This window comes from Schistocerca nitens, chromosome 1, assembly GCF_023898315.1.
Source record: "Schistocerca nitens isolate TAMUIC-IGC-003100 chromosome 1, iqSchNite1.1, whole genome shotgun sequence".
NCBI classification, from domain to species: domain Eukaryota; kingdom Metazoa; phylum Arthropoda; class Insecta; order Orthoptera; family Acrididae; genus Schistocerca; species Schistocerca nitens.
In genome coordinates this window covers 152,579,090-152,599,569 of record NC_064614.1, presented here as the reverse complement: position 1 = coordinate 152,599,569, position 20,480 = coordinate 152,579,090, and the positions used below count along the sequence as shown (strand labels likewise).

Here is a 20,480-nt window from a genome sequence, read left to right as displayed (position 1 = left end):
GAATTTATCTCTGGCTTAAGCCAGCTCTCTGTACCTATAACGATTTCAGCTTCGGTGCTTTCTATCAGCGCTTGAAGTTCCGGTACTTTACCAACGCAGCTTCGACAGTTTACAATTACAATACCGATTGCTGCTTGGTCCCCGCATGTCCTGACTTTGCTCCGCACCCTTTGAGGCTGTTGCCCTTTCTGTACTTGCCCGAGGCCATCTAACCTAAAAAACCGCCCAGTCCACGCCACACAACCCCTGCTACCCGTGTAGCCGCTTGCTGCGTGTAGTGGACTCCTGACCTATCCAGCGGAACCCGAAACCCCACCACCCTATGGCGCAAGTCGAGGAATCTGCAGCCCACACTGTCGCAGAACCGTCTCAGCCTCTGATTCACACCCTCCACTCGGCTCTGTACCAAAGGTCCGCAGTCAGTCCTGTCGACGATGCTGCAGATGGTGAGCTCTGCTTTCATCCCGCTAGCGAGACTGGCAGTCTTCACCAAATCAGATAGCCGTCGGAAGCCAGAGAGGATTTCCTCCGATCCATAGCGACACACATCATTGGTGCCGACATGAGCGACCACCTGCAGATGGGTGCACCCTGTACCCTTCATGGCATCCGGAAGGACCCTTTCCACATCTGGAATGACTCCCCCCGGTATGCACACGGAGTGCACATTGGTTTTCTTCCCCTCTCTTGCTGCCATTTCTCTAAGGGGCCCCATTACGCGCCTGACGTTGGAGCTCCCAACTACCAGTAAGCCCACCCTCTGCGACCGCCCGGATCTTGCAGACTGAGGGGCAACCTCTGGAACAGGACAAGCAGCCATGTCAGGCCGAAGATCAGTATCAGCCTGAGACAGAACCTGAAACCGGTTCGTCAGACAAACTGGAGAGGCCTTCCGTTCAGCCCTCCGGAATGTCTTTCGCCCCCTGCCACACCTTGAGACTACCTCCCACTCTACCACAGGTGAGGGATCAGCCTCAATGCGGGCAGTATCCCGGGCAACCACAGTCTTAGTCCGATCGGGGGATGCGTGGGACGAGCTGGCCGTCCCCGACAAACCCCCATCCGGACCCCCACAGTGATGCCCATTGGCAACAGCCTCAAGCTGTGTGACCGAAGCCAACACTGCCTGAAGCTGGGAGCGAAGGGATGCCAACTCAGCCTGCATCCGAACACAGCAGTTGCAGTCCCTATCCATGCTAAAAACTGTTTTGCAAAGAACGTCTGAACTAATCTACAGAGAGCGCAAACAAATCGACAAAATTTAAACGGTTATTAAAATACAAGATTGCCTAGTAAATGCAGTAATGCTGCTACTAACGCACTGCTGACACACTGCTCGGCAGCGGAAGGAGACTACGCGATTTTATACTATTCAGGTACTAAAACGCGATGCTACAACTCGCAAATACTATAATACGCCCGAAATTTATGTATCAAACAATGCAAGTACCAAAAACACTCAAAGAAATTAAGAATTAAACTATGTAAGAAATGAGTGAGCTAGGAGTATACGACTTGCTGCTGCAGCTGCTTATCCAACGGCGGCAGGGAGCACACTGACTGTGACCAACCGACACTGGCCGTTCAAAATAAAGACAAACGACTACGCGAATTTACACTATTCAGGTACTAAAACGCGATGCTACAACTCTCAAATACTATAATACGCCCGAAATTTATGTATCAAACAATGCAAGTACCAAAAACACTCAAAGAAATTAAGAATTAAACTATGTAAGAAATGAGTGAGCTAGGAGTATACGACTTGCTGCTGCAGCTGCTTATCCAACGGCGGCAGGGAGCACGATGATTGCCTGGGTCTTGGAAGTATTGATTTTCAGGAGCCACTGGTTACACCATGCTACAAAAAGGTGAAGGTGAGTCTGGAGAAGGCGTTGGGACCGTTGTAGGGTAGGAGCGAGGGCAAGGAATGTGGTGTCATCGGCATACTGCAAGAGGTGTACTGAAGGAGGGGGGGGGGGGCATAGCTGCCGTGTACAAGAGGTAGAGGAGAGGGGAGAGGACAGAGCTCTGGGGCACACCTGCAAAGGTGTAGAAGGTGTGGGAATTGGCATTATGGATGGTAACATAGGAGGGGCGACGGGAGAGGAAGGAGGCCATCAGACGGATGTAGTTGACACGAAGGGCGTAGCCAGGCAGCAAATCGACGTCCTATATATACCTCTGTACCGTACACGGTTCATGTGCAGCCCATCACAGTTGCTGCTCTCCAAGATTGGGCAGATGGTGTCGCCCTTAGTAGAACACCGGAGACAATGATATATCGCACTCAGAGACGATTTTCGAGCACTCAGACTGACTGCACCGAAGAAAGTTCTGTTTGGATGCAGGATAGTACAGGTTTCCATGTCCTGCTAAGAGGAAACGCCTTGTCTCTATTAATTAAATTATCCGCCAACCTAATTTCATTTGCTTCTTTATAGACATTGGCAAGTACCACAGTTTCATAACGTGTCCCACCTTTAAGCAATGTTCTGCTACCGCCGATTTTTCCGGCTGTTGTAGCCTCGTATGACGGCGATGTTCCACGCACCTGTCATGAATTATGAAGGGCGGGGCATGCGCCATGTACCGTACGGACGCCTATATAAGGACGTCGATTTGCAGCCTGGCATCCCCGTCCCCTCTACGACCTCATTCCTTTCCCCCATCTGCTCCTATTCCTCGAACATATCCGCATACTCTACACCTCCCGCCGCCTTGATCCCCCTCATCCTCTGGTTGCTCCTCTCCTCTCCAACCCCCAACCTCTGCCGCGCCTTCACTGTTATGTCCCCCCAACCCTCCATCTCTACACCCTTCATCTCCTTTCCCAAGGTGGCTTCCGTCAACTCCCCCTCCTGGATCATGCCCTCTCTCCCTCCATTTATCCCTCCTGTCAACTCTGATCCTCACCCCCCCCCCCTTCCTTTCCTCTGTCCTTTCCCCAGACTCCCTCTTCCCCCCTTCCATCCATCCTGTTTTCTCCTCGCCTAACCTCTCTCTGCCTCCCTTCTCCCCCCCCCATCCCCCGAGTCCTGTTGTATTCCCCTCCTCTGCCTTTCTCCACTCCCTGTCGCATCTGCCCGTCCTCCTCCCCCCTCTTATGAGTCCTCATCCTCCATCGGCTCCTTTCCTCCCTCCCCCCACTTCGGTTTTCCTCTCCTTCCCCCCTTTTCTTTCCCATCATCTGCCCAGGTTCCGCCTGTCTGCCCTCGGCTGTGGTATGTCATATTTGTGCCAACTTTTTAGTGCAGTGTTCAAGTGAATGTTCAATGTTGTGCGTCTTCCCAAAGTGTTGCAGACGGAAATCATGCTGTCGCTGGGTGTGAATTTTATATCTCTTGCGAACAGAAATCAGACTGTCGCTGTGTTTTTTTAATTGTCTGTATATTATTTTACGTGTTTGATTCAAGTGTATTTTATTAGCATCATCAACCCTTTGTTTTATGTTTTAAGTTCCACATTTTTCCGCCATTTTACCATTTAAGTCGCCGATTTTATCGCCTGCTTTTATTATTTATTATCTTCATCTTTTTAAAACAAATTCTATAGGCTGAAGAGCGGGGTACTAAGCTACTGCCAGCCGGCCCCCTTTGGGGGGAATCGAAACACAATAAAGAAAAAAAAATTCAGCCTGGCATCAGTTCTCAGCAGGACTCATCGTCAGAAGCAGCTTCTCCTGAAGATGGCGAACAGTTGGATCGCCGATATATTGAATCGAGTTGATTTTAGGATCCAGCAGCAAATCCGAAGAGGCTTTCTACGTTAGGTACGTCATTACGGCATACTATCCCTCCCAGAGCAGCAACGTCTTACTGTGTGGTCTCCGGCAATGGGCCCACCTCAGTATCACAAAAGATAAGCTCACATTCAATCATTTGTGGACAACCTTTGTGTATTACTTTACATCCACACATTCCTGGAATGATACAACACTATCTGAGTCCCGAGAAAGTCTTCCAAACAATCTGAATTGGCATTAAGATAAGATAATGGGGTGTGTGTACACATGTGTGTGTGTGTGTGTGTGAGAGAGAGAGAGAGAGAGAGAGAGAGAGAGAGAGAGAGAGAGAGAGAGAGCTGGATGAATAATGATGAACGCAACGCAACGAGTGTTGAAGACTCACAGAGACTTGTTACTTGGCTACTTGGGTGTTCAAGAGGACCAACCACCTAGCTGGTGTCAAGTAGATGGGATTGTCACCTTTATTAGATTAAGTGCAGGCAACTTGACTATAAACAAAGTTAATTAATTCCCTCTCTGAGTTGCTGTCCAGTTGAACAGCACAACATTCGTTTCTAATTATGTGCTCAACGTAAAATAAACGAAAAGCTAAACATCTTCATAAATTCATTGAACATAGTAGTTGAGGCATATAAGGTTTATTACAGAGTTCGCTTTTGACTCGATTTGTTTGTTCCTGTACCTAGTCCGCACTACATTTCTCAACTATGAGTCTGTGTTAAGTTCGTTGATACACACTTTCTTAAACGTCTTGGATGTGAAGTAATTCGTAATTCACTTTCGCCATATAGTTTAGCAATTTCACATCGATTATTTGAGCACCTTCTTGAGAAAAAGTAAATAAATAATGAAAATAATTACAGTGAGTGGTTCTGAGCAGTTCGGGTATTTATTCTGTGACTGCAGTGGCTCACCAGGACCACAGAAACTACGACTGCGTCGCAGTGGCGGTGCTCACTCACGGTGAGAGGGACGGAAAGCTGCACGCCAGAGACCGGGACTACTACGTCAGCGAGCTGTGGGAGCCGTTCACAGCCAGGCAGTGCCCCACTCTCGCCGGGAAGCCGAAACTCTTCTTTATACAGGTATCTTGGCCACAGCGTGATGATATTTTCATACTTCTAATCTGTGAAATATATTCGTTTAGTGCCAACCAAGCATTTGTTTGTGCATGTTGTTACTACACTACTGGCCATTAAAATTGCTACAACACGAAGAAATGCAGATGATAAACGGGTATTCATTGGACAAATATATTATACTAGAACTAACATGTGATTACATTTTCACGCAATTTGGGTGCACACATCCTGAGAAATCAGTACCCAGAACAACCCCCTCTGGCCGTAATAACGGCCTTGATACGCCTGGTCATTGAGTCAAACAGAGCTTGGATGGCGTGTACAGGTACAGCTGTCAATGCAGCTTCAACACGATACCACAGTTCATAAAGAGTAGTGACTGGCGTACTGTGACGAGCCAATTGCTCGGCCAACACTGACCAGACGTTTTCAGTTGGTGAGAGATCTGGAGAATGTGCTGGCCAGGGCAGCAGTCGAACATTTGCTGTATCCAGAAAGGCCCGTACAGGACCTGCAACATGCGGTCGTGCATTATCCTGCTGAAATGTAGGGTTTCACAGGGATCGAATGAAGGGTAGACCCACGGGTCGTAACACGTCTGAAATGTAACGCCCACTGTTCAAAGTGCCGTCAATGCGAACAAGAGGTGACCGAGACATGTAACCAATGGCACCCCATACCATCACGCTGGGTGATACGCCAGTATGGTGATGACGAATACACGCTTCCAATGTGCGTTCACCGCGATGTCGCCAAACACGGATGCGACCATCATGATGCTGTATACATAACCTGGATTCATCCGAAAAAATGACGTTTTGCCATTCGTGCACCCAGATTCGTTGTTGAGTACACCGTCACAGGCGCACCTGATGTGATGCAGCGTCAAGGGTAACCGCAGCCGTGGTCTCCGAGCTGATAGTCCATGCTACTGCAAACGTAGTCGAACTGTTCGTGCAGATGGTTGTAAGCATTTCTCCTCTTTACACGAGGCATCACATCAACGTTTCACCAGGCAACGCCGGTCAACTGCTGTTTGTGTATAAGAAATCGGTTGGGAACTTTCCTCATGTCAGCACGTAGTATATGTCGCCACCGGCGCCAACTATTGTGTGAATTCTCTGAAAAGCTAATCATTTGCATATCACAGCATCTTATTCCTGTCGGTTAAATTTCGCGTCTGTAGCACGTCATCTTCGAGGTGTAGCAATTTTAATGGCCAGTAGTGTATTTCGTGTAGGTATTAAATTAATGGACGAAACCTTCAAAAATACCGGTATTTTAGTTCTGATTAACTGGTATTTTTCGGTAATTGGTATGGGGTATAACGACCGAAATATCAACTAGCGCCAGCAAATCAGTACTAAAATTTTTATTTTTCTATAAACATTTTACTGCTTAAATTTGCAGTCGTTTGAAATATTGCGTTATTGTAGGAAATGGGAAAAGCGATCAGCGCTGTTTTAATGACAGTGCCGACAGAAACTAGCACAGACACATGGGATAACAATTGGGAAAGCATTGTTGGGACATGGATGTCATTGTTACCATGGGGCGTGGATTACGGTATGCATGTACATGCAGTGCGCAATACTTGCCCCGTCGCTGTCGTTGTTGAACACCCGTTGTTTTGCAGAATTGCACCATCCCTATATTTTTAAGGAGTACAACACGTTTTAAGAAGTACAACACTTCATTTGCTTCAAAACTTTAAAGATTTGTGTGCCACTTCTGCGAAATAGTAAAAGAGGAAAGAAATTATGTTAACAGGAATAAACTGAAAACCTAACAGCAATTCATTCATAGTAAGACAACAAAAATACTAAGTAGCTGATCTGTTGCTTGTGCCTACATAATATGGGCTTATCTGCCTGTAGCTCTTGAAAACGGACAAATTAACAGGAAAAATAGTCACTTTTCACCCGTCAGCTCTGATTATTCGTAATGCCCAAATAGTGGTATGTTTCCCGATTACGATATCATTTTTAGCAGAGTTAAAAAATGGTTCAAATGGCTCTGGGCACTATGGGACTTAATGTCTGAGGTCATCAGTCCTCTAGAACTTAGAACTACTTAAACCTAACGAACCTAAGGATATCACACACATCCATGCCCGAAGCAGGATTCGAACCTGCGACCGTAGCGGTCGCGCGGTCTGACTGGCTGCTTTGCATATTTTTTCAGGTAATGTATATTCAATTGAAAGGTTATATCCACTGCTTTATATTCCTTGCTCCCACTTTGACCACGCTTAATAGACTCTGCATCTACACCTAACTCTGCAAACCAGTGTGAAGCGCGTGAGAGTGGGTACTTCCCATTGGACCTTGTATTTAAGTTCCTTTCCTGCTATTCAATTAAGATATGGGCAGAAGAATGGTTGTGTAGTATGTATTAAACCGGGCACCTAGAAACGACAGAGAGCCTTCGTCCCACCGTATCCCCCAGAGCTTCACAACTCCACAACAGGTCACAACAGTCCACCCACCCCACTGCCGCACCACACCGAACCTAGGCTTATTGCGCTGTTTGGACTCCAGCGTATCCTCAAATGTTTGCATGGTGTACGCATATGTGGAGACAGTGTTTGTGCAGCAATTACCGACATAGTGTAACTGAGGCGGAACAAGGGGAACCAGCCCGCATTCGCCGAGGCAGATGGAAAACCGCCTTAAAAACCATCCACAGGCTGACCGGCACACCGGACCTCGACAATAATCAGCCGGGCAGACTGTAGCGCCTAGAACCGCTCGGCAACCCCGGCCGGCAGCAGAGTTTGAAAAAATTGGAATCAAGAGGAAAATAGCGATGTTTCTTTGTAGTTTGCAGCCACTTACGACTTTTCGACACAAGTAGGAAAGGGTGGGTGGGCTAAGTTTTCTTTGTATATTTAATTGAATATTTTACGTCTATGTATCTTGAAACAGAGAGACAAGTTTTTCAGTGTTTGCCGATTTCTCCGCTTATTACAGGAAGAACGGGAATAAAAAACCGAAAATCGGTTCTTTTAGAAACGTTTTATTTTGAACGGTTTTAACAGTCAAGTAAAAATGGCGGGGCAAAAGGTAAAAAAAGAGAATAAAGAAAACAAGTTGTTTCAGCGCTAACCGCCATCCCTATGCTGTACACTGAGGTAACAGAAGTCATGGGGTTCCTCCTAATATCGTGTCGGACCTCGATTTGCCCGGCTTAGTGCAGCAACTCGGCGTGGCGTGGACTCTGCAAGTCGATGGCAGAAATACAGAGCGATGTTGCCTGTATAGTCGTCCATAATTGTGCTAGTGCAGTATGTTGTGCACAAACTGATCTCTCGATTACGTCCTATAGTTGTTCTATGAGATTCATGTCCGGTGAACCGAGTGGCCAAATTATTCGCTCGAATTGTCCAGTATCTTCTTCAAACCAATCGCGAACAACTGTGGTCCGGTGACATGACATCATTGCTTAGGAATATGAAGTCAATGAATAGCTGCAATTCACCTCCTAGTAGACGAACATAACCATTTCTGGTCAACGATTGGTTTAGTTGGACCAGAGGACCTAGTCCAATCGCCGGCCGAACGGTTCTAGGCGCTACAGTCTGGAACCGCGCGACCGCTACGGTCGCAGGTTCGAATCCTGCCTCGGGCATGGATGTGTGTCCTGTCCTTAGGTTAGTTAGGTTTAAGTAGTTCTAAGTTCTAGGGGACTGATGACCTCCGAAGTTAAGTCCCATAGCGCTCAGAGCCATTTGAACCAATCCAGTCCAATCCACGTAAACACAGTCCACGCCATTATGGAACTATCACCAGTTTGCACAGTGCCTTGTTGACAAACGGGGTCCACGACTTCGTGGGACCTGTGCCACACCCGAACGCTACCATCAGCTGAAATCTGAACTCATCTAACCAGCCCACGGTTTCCCAGTCGTCTAGGGTCGAACCGATATGGTTACGAACCCAGGACAGGCAATGCAGGCGATGTCGTGTTGTTAGCAAAGGCACTCGCGTCGGTCGTCTGCTGCCGTAGCACATTAACGCCAAATTTTGCCGCGCTATCCAAACGGATACGTCGGTTGCACTTCCCACATTGATTTCTGCGGCTACTTCACGCGTTGTTACTTGTCTGTTAGCACCTTCGACGATAAATATAATAGACTGGCCCTGACGTCATTTTCGTGGCTCCAACATCTCTGGGCTAAAGTCACGTGAATGTTGGCAAAACATGGTTGTTTCGTGTTGCGGTTATGGCTGTACTCTGCGTTTTGTCGGCGGAAATGGCGTTACATTTCACGTGTGTTTCTATGATAGCGCAGATGCGTTTATTGAAATCTGCTGAAGTGACTTTTATATGTTTTTTACACTTGAAACGGAGTATCACGTAAATTAAAGTGTTGAAAGTGATGCTTGTAAAGTCAGACTCATATTACATTTTGGAAAGTATCTGTGATAATTCGGTTACAGAAGTAAGTGTAATTGTTTCTCGCTCCTACTCATAGGTTCACTAAGGATGAAAACCGAAGGCAGCTTTGGATACAGGCCCTGAAACGGAAAAACTTTAAGCCATCTGCACATAAGCGCCTTTTTGTATATACAAGTGAGATTATAATAAGGTAAGAGCACCTATAGTCGACACATGAAGAGAATTGTTTTTCTACCTTCTAATCCTATTAAATAAATGTACGCTCCAAAACTATTTTCTGAAACTTCAAAGTCTCACCTTTCATCTAAAATATCATTTTTTTAAAAACTGATAGTTTAAACTTTTGTAAAAATAGTAAGAACTGAACCTTTGAAGTGCACCTAAAATTGATACTCTAAAATGGACCTGCTCCTAAAGTCGACAATTTTGGTACCTATAGTTGACATAATTCCCACATCTCATTTTCTTTTATTAGTGAATAGAGCTCAAAACGCGGCGAATCCAATATTCAAAGTTTTGACACGAGCCCACTCTTACTGTTTAAAAGAATTTTAACGACATTTTACTTTAATTGATACTTTATAGTAATTTCGTCCCGCTGCCCACCAGAGGGGCGTTCGATGTATTTGTTAGATTTTATAAATGGTACTGTGAACAAATCCAGGTCAAATGTAGTTCTGACATAATTTTTCGCAAATAAAAAAGTAATTTTTGTTGGAAGCGTTTGGCAGTCAATTGAGAAATGTGGGTAAAATCCGATACAAACATAGGATGGCACACCGCTGATTTGAAATCCCGCCACGTTTTGCCAACAGTCACGTGGTTTATGTTGGAGCCACACCAGCCCTATAGCTTCTGCACAGCAAGGCCAGTCTACTAGTGTCTATGGTCGAAGGTTAGCACTGACGACTCTAAGCAAACGTCGTTGCTCTCTGTCGCTGCATTGTCCGTAGTGACAGGCAGTGCCTGAAATTTGGTATTCTCGTCACACTCTTGACACTGTGGAGCTCGGAATATTGAATTCCCTGTTTCCGAAACTGAATGGCTTCCAGCTCTAACCACCATTCCGCGTTCATAGTCTGTCAATTCTCGTCGTACGGTCATAACCACGTCGGAGATCTTTCCACATCAATCACCTCAGTACAAGTGGCAGCTCTGCTGGTGCACTTCCCTTTTACACCATGTGTACGCGTTACTGCTGAGGCGTAGCCCCTTCGCATCGCTCCTGTCACTTGGTAGGATATTATCATTATAGGCATGAGTCATCGACAGATGTCACCCGCTGACATGGACCTGACAAGGGAACCTCCCCACGCACCCCCCTCAGATTTAGTTATAAGTTGGCACAGTGGATAGGCCTCGAAAAACTGAACACAGATCAATTGAGAAAACAGGAAGAAGTTGTGTGGAACTGTGAAAAAATAAGCAAATTATACAAACTGAGTAGTTCATGGGAAGATATGCAATATCAAGGACATTAGGAACGCAGGAGCGCTATGGTCTCGTGGTAACGTGAGCAGCTGCGGAACGAAAGGTCCTTGACTTCACTTAAAACTTCCCGGCTGATAGGCCTTGGTCGAAGTATAAAACTGTCTCCTAACGTTTCGTCTCCGACTGCGGGAGACATCATCGGAGGTAAAGCGGCGAACTGCGAAGAGGACTCGAGGAGGCGCTGATTATATAGGCAGTACAGAGGGCGCCACTGTCGATCACGTGGCGTCGGCTATGAGATTGTCTCTGGTAATGCCAACATTCTCGATTGAAAGTAATCGATCGTCACGCTTGCGGTGCAACGCTGACATCCAAATTTTATCCAGTTTAACACCTTCGTCTTTCCTGTTAAAATTATTACGATGTTTATCAATCTCTATAGCCTCTCTATACAAGCGTGCATAATAATGCGAGGTTTTTGATATGACGCTCGTCTCGCTGAATTTTATTTCATGATCACCTTCCTGGTAAACATGTTCCGCTACGGCCGCTTTATCCGTGTGACCTAGGCGGCAATTCCTCTTATGTTCGACAAGACGGGTGTTCACACTTCTCTTTGTGGTACCGATGTAAACCTGTCCACAACTACAAGGAATTTTATATACCCCCGGTGTAGCCAAAGGGTGCCGTGCATCTTTTGCCGACCTTAAGAATTCTTTTATTTTCCTAGTAGGTCAGCGCCTCCTCGAGTCCTCTTCGCAGTTCGCCGCTTTACCTCCGATGATGTCTCCCGCAGTCGGAGACGAAACGTTAGGAGACAGTTTTATACTTAGACCACGGCCTATCAGCCCGGAAGTTTTAAGGGAAGTCAACACCGGCCGTGAAAGTTTACATTGTATGAAAGGTCCTTGGTTCAAATCTTCCATCGAGTGAAAATTTTAATTTTTTATTTTCAGTTTATGTGACAAACTCTTATGTTTTCATCACTTTTTTGGGAGTGATTATCACATCCACAAGAAAACCTAAATCGGGCAAGGTAGAAGAACCTTTTTACCCATTCGCCAAGTGTACAAGTTAGGTGGGTCGACAACATATTCCTGTCATGTGACGCACATGCCGTCGCCAGTGTCGTATAGAATATATCAGACATGTTTTCCTGTGGAGGAATCGGTTGACCTATGACCTTGCGATCAAATGTTTTCGGTTCCCATTGGAGAGGTACGTCCTTTCGTCTACTAATCGCACGGTTTTGCGATGCGGTCGCAAAACAAAGACACTAAACTTATTACAGTGAACAGAGACGTCAGTGAACGAACGGACAGATAATAACTATGCAAAAATAAAGAAAGTAAAATTTTCACTCGAGGGAAGACTTGAACCAAGGACCTCTCGTTCTGCAGCTGCTTACGCTACCACTGGATCACGCCGCTCCTGAGCTCACACTGTCATGATGTTGCCTATGTGGTCCATGGACTACTCAGTTTGTATATTTTGCTTATTTTTTCACAGTTCCACACAACTTCTTCCTGTTTTCTCAATTGATCTGTGTTCAGTTTATCAAGGCCTATCCACTGTGCCAACTTATAACTAAATCTGAGGGGGTGCGATGGGGAGGTTCCCTTGTGGGTTACAGAGATGCACGTAGTTGCACTAGTAGGCGGCAGAGGTCAGCAGTTGACGGACAGTGCTAGTAGTCGTAGTCAAAACAATGTTGTACAGTTATGTTTGATTAATATTCAATGTATTTGCATAATTATAATTGTTTTATATGTGTAGTAATTAGCAGTTTGAGTGTTGTATGAGTGAAGAAGAACAGAAGTAAATGAAAATTGTTTTGTTTAATCACGAAGCACCAGTTAAACTATACAGGGGATTTACAATAATTAAATGTGCAGTCGGTTTATGGTACTAATAAATCGAGAGTAGAACACAAATTAATCGGTAATTTAAGAAGCAGTAATTTTATATTTGATACTTTTCTAAATTTATTTTGTTTGGCAATTGCCATAGAAAGAAATGTTTTACTATGATTTGTCATTGAAGTAAAGCGCGGGTTAGCGCGGGATAATACTGCAACCTGACTTGCTGTTTGTGATATCAGCCAATCATAAAAATGCAGGCTCACGCTACTCTATGCTGGGAACAAAGCCTTTGGTGTGATCTAGGGGGTTCGGGGCTGAGGGTTCGAACTAGTAGCATGTCATTGAAAGCAGCTCCAACGAAAGTACTGTAAAATCGCGGAAAAATGCTAATTACGAGTTCACGAAGTAGTACAAAGTGTATTTAAGTGAACGGTTGCTTTTGACTGTTAGTTAAAACCACGTGGCGTGTTGTGCGATCTAAGACTGGAACAGGTATTACGTTTAGAGCAGAGTGCACAACATTTGAGCGAGCATTTTCATAACTAAACGATCCGGTGAACTCTATTAACTTCGGTAACGGGTGTAAATACCGTAAACTGGCCACGTGTGTGATTGTGGTGTGTGTGTGAACTTTACATTGTGTTGTCACTTAGTATGGACTTGGCAGTATTAACTGTGATCTTTATCGTAAAAAAAATACACCTGAAAATTTACATTGCCAAGTTAAAACTTTTATTTCAGTACCTAGCCACATTCCGTTTACCTGACAATTCTATGTATGTTGCGACCTGCAATAGACAGTAGTGGTCTAGTATTTTCTTCTACAGCTTTCAGCTAGACAAATCAACATTGCTGGACGCTGGCAGGGTGGTAAAAAGTAGCGTGCCGCACCCCACTGCCACCATCTGTATATGTGCATATTGCTATCCCACGACTTTTGTCACCTCATTGTATACTACTGGTCGTTGATTTATAAGGAAACAAACCTGTGCCGGAGCAGTAGGTGTCTAGACTTACGACTGTAAGTGGTTATGGTTATTGAACCGTGAATTTACTTTCAAAACCTTTTGTTAAGCATTTACTTTATTTGCTATCGATTCATCAGGAACATTAACACATATAATCACACTATGTGAGCGTGGAAGTAGTTGTCAGTGGGTAACTGATGAAAACAAATTAAATTTCTTTCAACAAATGGAAATTTTATTCCTAAAAGCCCCCCCCCCTTTTTTTGTTGAAACAGATTTAAAATTATAATCAGAAAGCAGACTCAAAATATCAAGTTACAATTTTATTCAGAGGCAGAAGGAACAAATATTGACAGTATGAGCGTTCGGGCTGAGAACCTTGCCGCTGCCTTTTGACACGGCCGTAGTCACGACCGCTCACAACAACCTCTGAAAGACTACACTGGTGCAAATCTTCAACACACCAGATTACTTTAAACTAAAAATTTTAACAACTCACTCAAGCACATAAACTATGCACCCCGTAGGAGCGATGGAAATGGTGCAAAACACTAACATTAAAAAAAATTAACTTGCCACCGAAGGTGCAACTTGATTTTTTTTAAAAAAAAACCTCTTACGGTGGAAGGGCGGCAATTTTATATACTAAAATGGCCATTTAAATAAAAACCCATGAAATGCAGTCTTACATAAAATATACAAATATGCTCTACATTACACATATACCGCCTCTCAAGATAATAGGCAAGATAAAAACATATTTCAGGAATTCGGCCGTTACACATCAAGCAATAAATTTGTTAACACCGAATCCGACAAACATAACAGAGGCAGCTATTAACGTATGGCAGACCGACAGACAGACACTAACTGCCTAACAAATGCGGACGGGAGAAAGACGAGCAAGCTGGGGACGAGAGGCTGACAAAGAAAACAAGTAAATGAAACAGCATATCACGAATCACTCTACTTATAATAAACTGCGATGTCTGGCGAAGACCTGGCGCAGCACCCCCAAAACGCTCTCTCGAACCGTCCGCTACCAGCCGCTTCAACGGACGCAGGAAGGCGCGCCGATCTCCCGTCTCACGGCGTCGCAGCTCGCGTCGGCCAGACCGATGTCGTGGGTTGACTCTTGTTGCTGTCGTGTCGGCCGCGAAGCCACTACCCCTCGCTATACGGCGCGGCCCCCTGGACTGACGTGGCGACCTCACATGCGCCGACGCTCAAGACGGACAAGTCATCTTGTGTCCCAGTGCGCGACCGACCAACCGATCGATCCAACCGCCAATGACCATTGCCTGGACAAACTCGAGCAGCCTGGCGGCCTAACACGTACTAGCACTCCGGACGACAGACAGACACTGACTGCCCCACACTGACCCGGCTGACCAACTGACCAGACTCGCCGCCTAGCGAGCTCATAGCGCCCCGTAAATGCACGTCAACAGGCTACCTTTCCCCTTTCACACCAGAGGGAGACACCGAAGCTGCGATTGCCACAGCAGTGCCACCGTCAGAAACGGAAGGCGACTGCTTTACTCTACGCGCTGCGGCGCGCTCTTCAAAACAGCAAATTTTACCACGACTCAGTTGTGTGCTTCAATGAAAGTGTATATACTTGAGTGGTTGAGTTGCATCTGAGATTTGTGTGTGTGTGTGTTTATGTCTGTCTTCATGTGTTCATTTGTTCTGCGTATGTGGATGTGAAGAGAGAAAGGATCTCTGTAAATAGTGCAGCAATAAGACCAAGGATTCCACGTTAATGCTGGCTAGTAAGATTAAACTAAACAGAAACGTAGAAAACATGGTAGATCTGCTGTCTGATATTTTCCCGATGTAACTTCTTCATTGGTTCACGGCTGTCGCGTCGGATAAAAATGTTGTGACAGATGCTTACATTTGTAGACTTACAGAAAGCTTTTGACAATGCTGACTGGAATACTCTCTTTCAAATTCTGAAGGTGGCAGGGGTAAAATATAGGGAGCGAAAGGCTATTTACAATTTGTATAGAAACCAAATGGCAGTTATAAGAGTTGAGGGGCATGAAAGGGAAGCAGTGGTTGGGAAGGGACTGAGACAGGGTTGTAGCCTCTCCCCGATGTTGTTCAATCTGTATATTGAGCAAGCAGTGAAGGAAACAAAAGAAAAGTTCGGAGTAGGTATTAAAATCCACGGAGAAGAAATAAAAACTTTGAGGTTCGCCGATGACATTGTAATTACGTCAGAGACAGCAAAGGACTTGGAAGAGCAGTTGAACGGAATGGATAGTGTCTTGAAGGGAGGATATAAGACGAACATCAACAAAAGCAAAACGAGGATAATGGAATGTAGTCGAATTAAGTTGGGTGACGCTGAGGGAATTAGATTAGGAAATGAGACACTTAAAGTAGTAAAAGAGTTTTGCTATTTGGGGAGCAAAATAACTGATGATGGTCAAAGTAGAGAGGGTATGAAATGTAGACTGGCAATGGGAAGGAAAGCGTTTCTGAAGAAGAGAAATTTGTTAACATTGAGTATAGATTTAAGTGTCAGGAAGTCGTTTCTGAAAGTATTTGTATGGAGTGTAGCCATGTATGGAAATGAAACATGGACGATAAAGAGTTTAGACAAGAAGAGAATAGAAGCTTTCGAAATGTGGTGCTACAGAATAATGCTGAAGATTAGATGGGTAGATCACTTAACTAATGAGGAGTTGTTGAATTGGATTGGGGAGAAGAGAAGTTTGTGGCACAACTTGACTAGAAGTAGGGATCGGTTGGTAGGACATGTTTTGAGGCATCGAGGGATCACAAATTTAGCATTGGAGGGCAGCGTGGAGGCTAAAAATCGTAGAGGGAGACCAAGAGATGAATACACCAAGTAGATTCAGAAGGATGTAGGTTGCAGTAGGTACTGGGAGAAGAAGCAGCTTGCACAGGATAGAGTAGCATGGAGAGCCGGATCAAACCAGTCTCAGGACTGAAGACCACAACAACAACAACATAGAGGCGCCGCTGCGGTGACTCGTCAATATATGCGCTGGCTCGCTAGAAAAGCGTCATTGTAGATGAATCATAGAGCACGGTGACATCCAATGCCCCCGCCGGAGAAACGGGCCACGGTCTTTGCATACGCGACGTTGGAAATCCACAGCTGCAAATCGCGGCCCAGCGCGCGTGATGGCAGGGTGTAGGTGTCCAGTTTAAGTGTCCGGACAGTCCCGTCTGTGGTCTGTGTAGACTTGGATTCGTTCGTATGTGCCTGACAGTGCCTTAATTCCGCCAGTACTGGTTCCCATGCCTTTTTCTTTTTTTTTTTTTTTTTTGGGAGGTGGGGGGAAGGGGATCGTCAGTCTTCTGATTAATTTGATGCGGCCCGCCACGAATTCCTCTCCTTTACCAACCTCTTCATCTCAGGGAAACACTTGCAATCTACGTCCTCAATTATTTGCTGGATGTATTCCAATCTCTGTCTTCCTCTACAGTTTTTGCCCTCTACAGCTCCCTCGTGCACCATGGAAGTCATTCCCTGATGCCTTTTAACAGATGTCCTATCATCCTGTCCCTTCTCCTTGTCAGTGTTTCGCACATATTGTTTTCCTCTCCGGTTCTATGCAGAACCTCCTCATTCCTTACCTTATCAGTCCACCTGATTTTCGACATTCGCCTGTAGCACCACATCTCAAATGCTTCGATTCTCTTCCGTTCCGGTCTTCCGACAGTCAGTGTTTTACTGCCATACAATGCTATGGTCCAGACGTACATTCTCAGAAATTTCTACCTCAAATTAAGGCTTATGTCCGATACTAATAGACTTCTCTTGGCCAGAATGCCCTTTTTGCCAGGGCTATCCTGTTTTTGATGTCCTACTTGCTCCGTCCGTCATTTCCTGCCTAGGAGGCAGAATTCCTTAACTTCACCTACTTCGTCACCATTAATTCTGAAGTCTCTCGCTGTTCTCATTTTGCTACTTCTCATCACTTTAATCTTTCTTCGATTTACTCTCAATCCATATTGTGTACTCATTAGACTGTTCATTCCATTCAGAATATCATGTAATTCTTCTCCACTTTTACTCAGGATAGCAATATCATCAGCGAATCGTATCACTGATATCCTTTCACCTTGAATTTGGTTTCACTCCTGAATCTTTCTTTTGTTTCCATCATTGCTTATTCTATGTACAGACTGAAGAGTGGGGGCGAAAGACTACGTCCCTGTCTTATACCCTTTTTCATCAGAGCACTTCGTTCTTAAGTCAAAAAGGTATATTTTCAGATTCATACGTTGCACACACCAACACGAATAGTCGTTATGTTGTCACTTCTACCAATGATTTTAGAAATTCTGGTGAAATGTTATCTATCCCTTCTGCCTTATTTGATCTTAAGTCCTCCAAAGCTCTCTTAAATTCTGATTCTAATACTGGATCCCCTATCTCTTCTAAATCGACTCCTGTTTCTTCTTCTATCACATCAGACAAATCGTCCCCCTCATAGAGATCTTCTATGTACTCTTTCCACCATTCCGCTGTCTCCTCTGCATTTAACAGTGGAATTCCCGTTGCATTCTAAATGTTAGCACCCTTGCTTTTAATTTCACCGAAAGTTGTTTTGACTTTCCTGTATGTTGAGTCAGTTCTTCCGACAATCATTTCTTTTTCGATTTCTTCACATTTTTGATTCTGCCATTTCGTCTTAGCTTCCCTGCACTTCCTATTTATTTCATTCCTCAACAACTTGTATGTCTGTATTCCTGAATTTCCCTGAACATTTTTATACTTTAATTGATCAACTCAAGTATTTTTGTTACCCATCGTTTCTTCACAGTTACCTTCTTTGTACCTAAGTTTTTCTTTCCCATTTTTGTGATTGCCCTATTTGGAGATGTCGTTTCTTCTTTAACTATACTGCCTACTGAGATATTGCTTATTGCTGTATCCATAGCCTTAGGGAACCTCAAGCGTGTCTCATCCCTTAGCATTAGTTTATCCCACTTCTGTGGGTATTGATTCTTCCTGAATAATCTGTTAAACTTTAGCCTACTCTTCATCACTACTACATCGTAATCTGCTGTTGGGTACGCGTTACAATCTAGCATCTGATTTCGGAATCTTTGTCTGACCGTGATGTAAAAACTGAAATCTTCCTCTATCACTAGGTCTTTTCCAAGTATACCTCCTCCTCTTGTGAGTCTTGAACAGAGCATTCGCTGTTACTAGCTGAAATTGATTACAAAACTCAATTAGTCTTTCTCCTCTCTCATTCTTCGTCCAAAACCCATATTTCACGGTAACCTCTTCTTCTACTCTTTTCCCTACAACTGCATTCCAGTCCCCCATGACTATTAGCTTTTCATCTCCCTTGTACTGTGTTACCCTTTAAATATCCTCGTATACTTTCTCTATCTCTTCATCTTCAGCTTGCGACGTCGGCATGTATATCTGAACTGTCGTTGTCGATGTTGGTCTGCTGTCGATTCTGATAAGAACAACCCCCATCACTGAACTGTTCACAGTAACTCACTCTTTGACCTATCTATAACGAATCTACTCCCGTTATACCATTTTCTGCTGCTGTTATTACCCTATACTCATCCGACCAGAAATTCTTGTCTTCTTTCCATTTCACTTCACCGACCCCTATTATATCTAGATTGAGCATTTGCATTTCCCTTTACAGATTTTCCAGCTTCCCTACCACATTCAGGATTCTGACATCCCACGCCCCGAGATCGAAATGGAGGACTGTTCCGGAATCTTTTGCCAATCGAGAAATCATCATTTACAGGCCACATGTCCTGTGGATACACGTCATGTGTCTTGAATGCAGTGGTTTCCATTGCCTTCTGCATCCTCATGACATTGATCGTTGCTGATTCTTTTCTCGGGTATTTCAAGGGGGTTATGGAAGTTGACAGTGATTTGACGTTGCAGTTGCTTGTACCATGGGTGTACCAGCTACAGGAACGCTGCGGTGAAAATGTGGCGGACAGTAAGGTAAACACTCCCGTACGTTTAAAATGAACCTTTTATAAATGAAATTTATATTTTGGCTAAATGATTTAAACGCCCATAGCCGGATAAGAGATTGTGTTTAAAGAAGACGGTGTGTCTCGGTATTGTCAAACATTTGAGGGAAGCAGCTCTACTAAAAGCAAGCGCTCGAAACCTCTCAAGCGAAAAAATGCAAATAAACTCAGTGCATTAGCTGCACTATTTCTAGTATCACAGGTGCGTCATCTAAAGCAACTGTCGATAACTGAGAGAGAGAAAGTTTATGCCGCAGCACGTTCCAGATGTGCTGCACTACAAGGTAAATGTGATGTTAATTAGCCATGGTAAGTAAATATTTTATCACTACTGACGTCCTCAGTGTTTCATCATATAATAGGAAAAAGGCATAAATTTATTATAGTGAACTGAGAATTCTTCTGTCTGCTGTCGGACATGAAATGACGATCAGATCAGATTGCCCCATATTAGGAGCCAAGAATTAGTTGAAGTCAATAATGAAGTGAAATCAAACACAAATGGTACGTAATTAAGGGGTTCACGTATGAATGGTAAAGATTGCTTATACAGTAAAACTTCGTTAACACGAATCAGAAGGGACCAAAAAATCAGGAGTTCGTGTTAAAAAAAGTCTTGTTAAGTGAAAAACACAGATTCTAATAAGTATACGTGTACAGCAGTAGACTAATGTGTAATACACTACACTATCAATCACGTTATTGTAGACTTATAACACTATAAAGTGATTGTAAAATTACAAGTACTCACAAATTATGTACGTTACTTTCTTGGAAAAAATTCGGTCATGGTTCGCGGACGTTCTTGGGAACGATAATATTTTGTAATTTCACAACCAATTGTAATTATAGCGTCCGTAAACCCAGCAGTGACATCGGATGTTGAAGAGAAACCGTTCTAAACAGTCCAAGGCTGTAAACATCTCCTGACGGCTAGGTGGGATTGTATCTGTATTCTCTTCCTCTTCACTTACTT

The 20,480-nt window shown here is 44.4% G+C and overlaps 1 protein-coding gene across 4 annotated transcripts in view; it reads left to right on the top strand.

The window, feature by feature from the left end:
• LOC126243824 (caspase-1-like) overlaps positions 1 to 20,480 on the top strand; it is a 233,608-nt gene that overhangs the window by 166,365 nt on the left and 46,763 nt on the right. For all 4 annotated transcript variants that reach the window (XM_049948194.1, XM_049948193.1, XM_049948191.1 and 1 more), the window contains one exon: positions 4,655 to 4,833. In XM_049948194.1, the coding sequence (XP_049804151.1) occupies positions 4,655 to 4,833 (179 nt within the window). The remainder of the gene's footprint in view (positions 1 to 4,654; positions 4,834 to 20,480) is intronic.